This window comes from Salvelinus sp. IW2-2015, unplaced genomic scaffold, assembly GCF_002910315.2.
Source record: "Salvelinus sp. IW2-2015 unplaced genomic scaffold, ASM291031v2 Un_scaffold1402, whole genome shotgun sequence".
Taxonomy (NCBI): Eukaryota; Metazoa; Chordata; class Actinopteri; order Salmoniformes; family Salmonidae; genus Salvelinus; species Salvelinus sp. IW2-2015.
The window spans coordinates 222,441-225,425 of NW_019942885.1; the positions used below are offsets into that span (position 1 = coordinate 222,441).

The window sequence follows — 2,985 nt, forward strand, 5'->3', positions numbered from 1 at the left end:
ACCAATGCGCAGCCCCGTGCTATGCCCGGGTGTGTCTGTCCATAATATATTTTAATAGAGAAACAACAACGAACACAGAAACGAAAACAATAAACGACACGTGAAATACAAACCCAAATAACAGTTACCGTTGGGACAAACACTGACACGGAAAATACCCACACACAAAACCTGAAAGTGGTGAAAACAGGCTACCTAAGTATAGTAATGACTTCCACAAGTCAGAGACAACAGAGAGACCAGACTTGCCTACTGAAAGAAAAATAGAGCAATACCAGATAGCCAAACACAATAGCAAAAAAAAAATACAAAAACATATAGAAGAAAACGAAAAACAAAAAAAAAGAATAACCCACCCCAAACAGCCAAAATACACCTAAAGAACTAAACACCCACACATAACAGCACATTCACCACACACAACCCACGATCACCTCCTAACGACCGCCCCGCGTCGCACCGTGAGCAACCTCTCCTTTACCAACATTCTTGACACAACGAATCATGGAGCCAATATGTAGTTTATTGACCAATTAATAAAAGGTAGGAATGGTGTTCCCTTGTCACTATAATTGCTAATTTACGATTCAATAGAGCCAATTCAAAAATTTGTTTTCCGAGACTTGCATTTAGGTGTAAGAAAATTTGAAATTGAGAAGCGACTATTGTTGGTCTGCACAGACTAGACTGGTTCAATTTGGGTCACGAGGCAAAACCAGTTGAGGCCCACTGGTCTAAAGTGCCTTCCTTCTTTTCCTCACTTCTTTTCCGAATCCTCTCTTTGCTCTGCTCTGGTTGATTGAAAACCTACCAGAAATGAACTGGAATGACATCTAGACTACTAGCCTAGGTGCCAGTCTGTTTCAGCACTCAACAACACTACCATTGTGTTACCAAAGCAGAAACAGGCTCTCAACCAGGCTATGTCAGGTCATAGTAAWCAGCCAATGGGAATCTACATTGGATGTCTGTAGTGAACTGTGACAGAATAAACCCTCATGTTGTTGTTGTTGTTTATTGTTGTTGTCTACAGGGCCAGCCTGGACCTGGTGGTGAACCTGGACCCACTGTAAGTACTAACAGACTCAACAGAACCTGAACACTGTTCAGTACAGACTACATATAACCYGATCACTACAAATCCACAGGGACTAGCCCTCCGTCATAAGTAGGGCCCAGAYTTTTCCTGACCGCCTGATCTAACTAGGAGTATTGATGTATATGGGGGGGACTCCAGTCCGGACGCTAGTCATAAGGGCTACATAACACTGTCATCACAGCTTTTGGCAGCTGATTCTACAATGTTATCACTAGCCTCTTCCACCAGTCATGTACAGTCAACCTGGTCTCAGAGCATTTGGTATTATATGTTACACTTTGTATGGTATGTATTAATTAGTGGTTCTCCATCACCCACTTTGTATGGTATGTATTAATTAGTGGTTCTCCATCACCCACTTTGTATGGTATGTATTAATTAGTGGTTCTCCATCACCCATTTTGTATGATATGCTGCAAATAAAAATTTGCATTATATGTTATGAATTTGCGAAACTTACAATATGTTACAAATTTGCAAAACATACAATATGTTATGAATTTGCAAAACAGGATATGTTATGAATTCTAGCTAGGCGGCTAGGTGGCTAACATTAGCTAGCTCGCTAGGGTTAGGAGTTAAGGTTAAGGTTAAGGTTAAGTGTAGGAGTTAGGTTAAAGGGTTAAGGTTAAGGTTAGGGGAAGGGTTAACTAACATGCTAGGTAGTTGCAAAGTAGCTAAAAAGTAGTAAGTAGTTGAAAAATTGCTAATTAGCTCAAATCAAATCAAATTGTATTTGTCACATGCGCTGAATACAACTGCTGTAGACCTTACTGTGAAATGCTTACTTACAAGCCCTTGAACAACAATGCAGTTCAAGAAGAGTTAAGAAAATATTTACCAAATAATCTAAAGTAAAAATAAATAAATTAATAAATTAAACGAACATTATAAAATAACAATAACGAGGCTATATACAGGGGGCACTGGTACTGAATCAATGTGCGGGGGTACAGGCTAGTCGAGGTAATTTGTACATGTAGGTAGGGGTAAAGGGACTATGCATGGATAATAAACAGTGAGTAGCAGCAGTGTAAAAACAAAGGGGGGGGGGGTCAATGTAAAATAGTCCGGTGGTCATTTTATTAATTGTTCAGCAGTCTTATGGCTTGGGTGTAGAAGCTGTTAAGGAGCATTTTGGTCATAGACTTGGCGCTCTGGTACCGCTTGCCATGCGATAGCAGAGAGAACAGTCTATGACTTGGGTGACTGGAGTATTTGACAACTTTTTGGGCTTTCCTCTGACACTGCCTAGTATATAGGTCCTGGATGACAGGAAGCTTGTACGGCCCAGTGATGTACTGGGCCGTACATACTACCCTCTGTAGCGCCTTACGGTCAGATACCGAGCAGTTGCCATACCAGGCGGTGATGCAACCGGTCAGGATGCCCTCGATGGTGCAGCTGTAAAACTTTTTGAGGATCTGGGGAACCATGCAAAATCTTTTCAGTCTCCTGAGGGGGAATAGGCGTTGTCGTGCCCTCTTCACGACTGTCTTGGTGTGCTTGAACCATGATAGTTTGTTGGTGATGTGGACACCAGGGAACTTGAAGCTCTCAACCTGCTCCACTACAGCCCTTCTAGGTTAATGGGGGCTTGTTTGGCCCACCTGTTCCTGTAGTCCTCGATCTTTTCCTTTGTCTTGATCACATTGAGGGAGAGGCTGTTCTCCTTGCACCACACTGCCAAGTCTCTGACCTCCTCCCTATAGGCTGTCTCATTGTTGACGGTGATCAGGCCTACCACTGCTGTTTTATCAGCAAAGTCTGTGTATATTTGTCGTATTTGGCCACGCAGTCATGGGTGAACAGGGAGTACAGGAGGAGACTCAGCACGCAGTCATGGGTGAACAGGGAGTACAGGAGGAGACTCAGCACGCAGTCAT

At 42.7% G+C, this 2,985-nt stretch overlaps 1 protein-coding gene across 1 annotated transcript in view; it reads left to right on the forward strand.

Moving 5' to 3' along the window:
* The window catches only part of LOC112070717 (collagen alpha-2(IX) chain-like), a 15,264-nt gene that overhangs the window by 5,418 nt on the left and 6,861 nt on the right, over positions 1-2,985 (forward strand). The window contains exon 6 of the mRNA XM_024138160.2: positions 1,034-1,069. Coding sequence (XP_023993928.1) covers positions 1,034-1,069 — 36 coding nt within the window. The remainder of the gene's footprint in view (positions 1-1,033; positions 1,070-2,985) is intronic.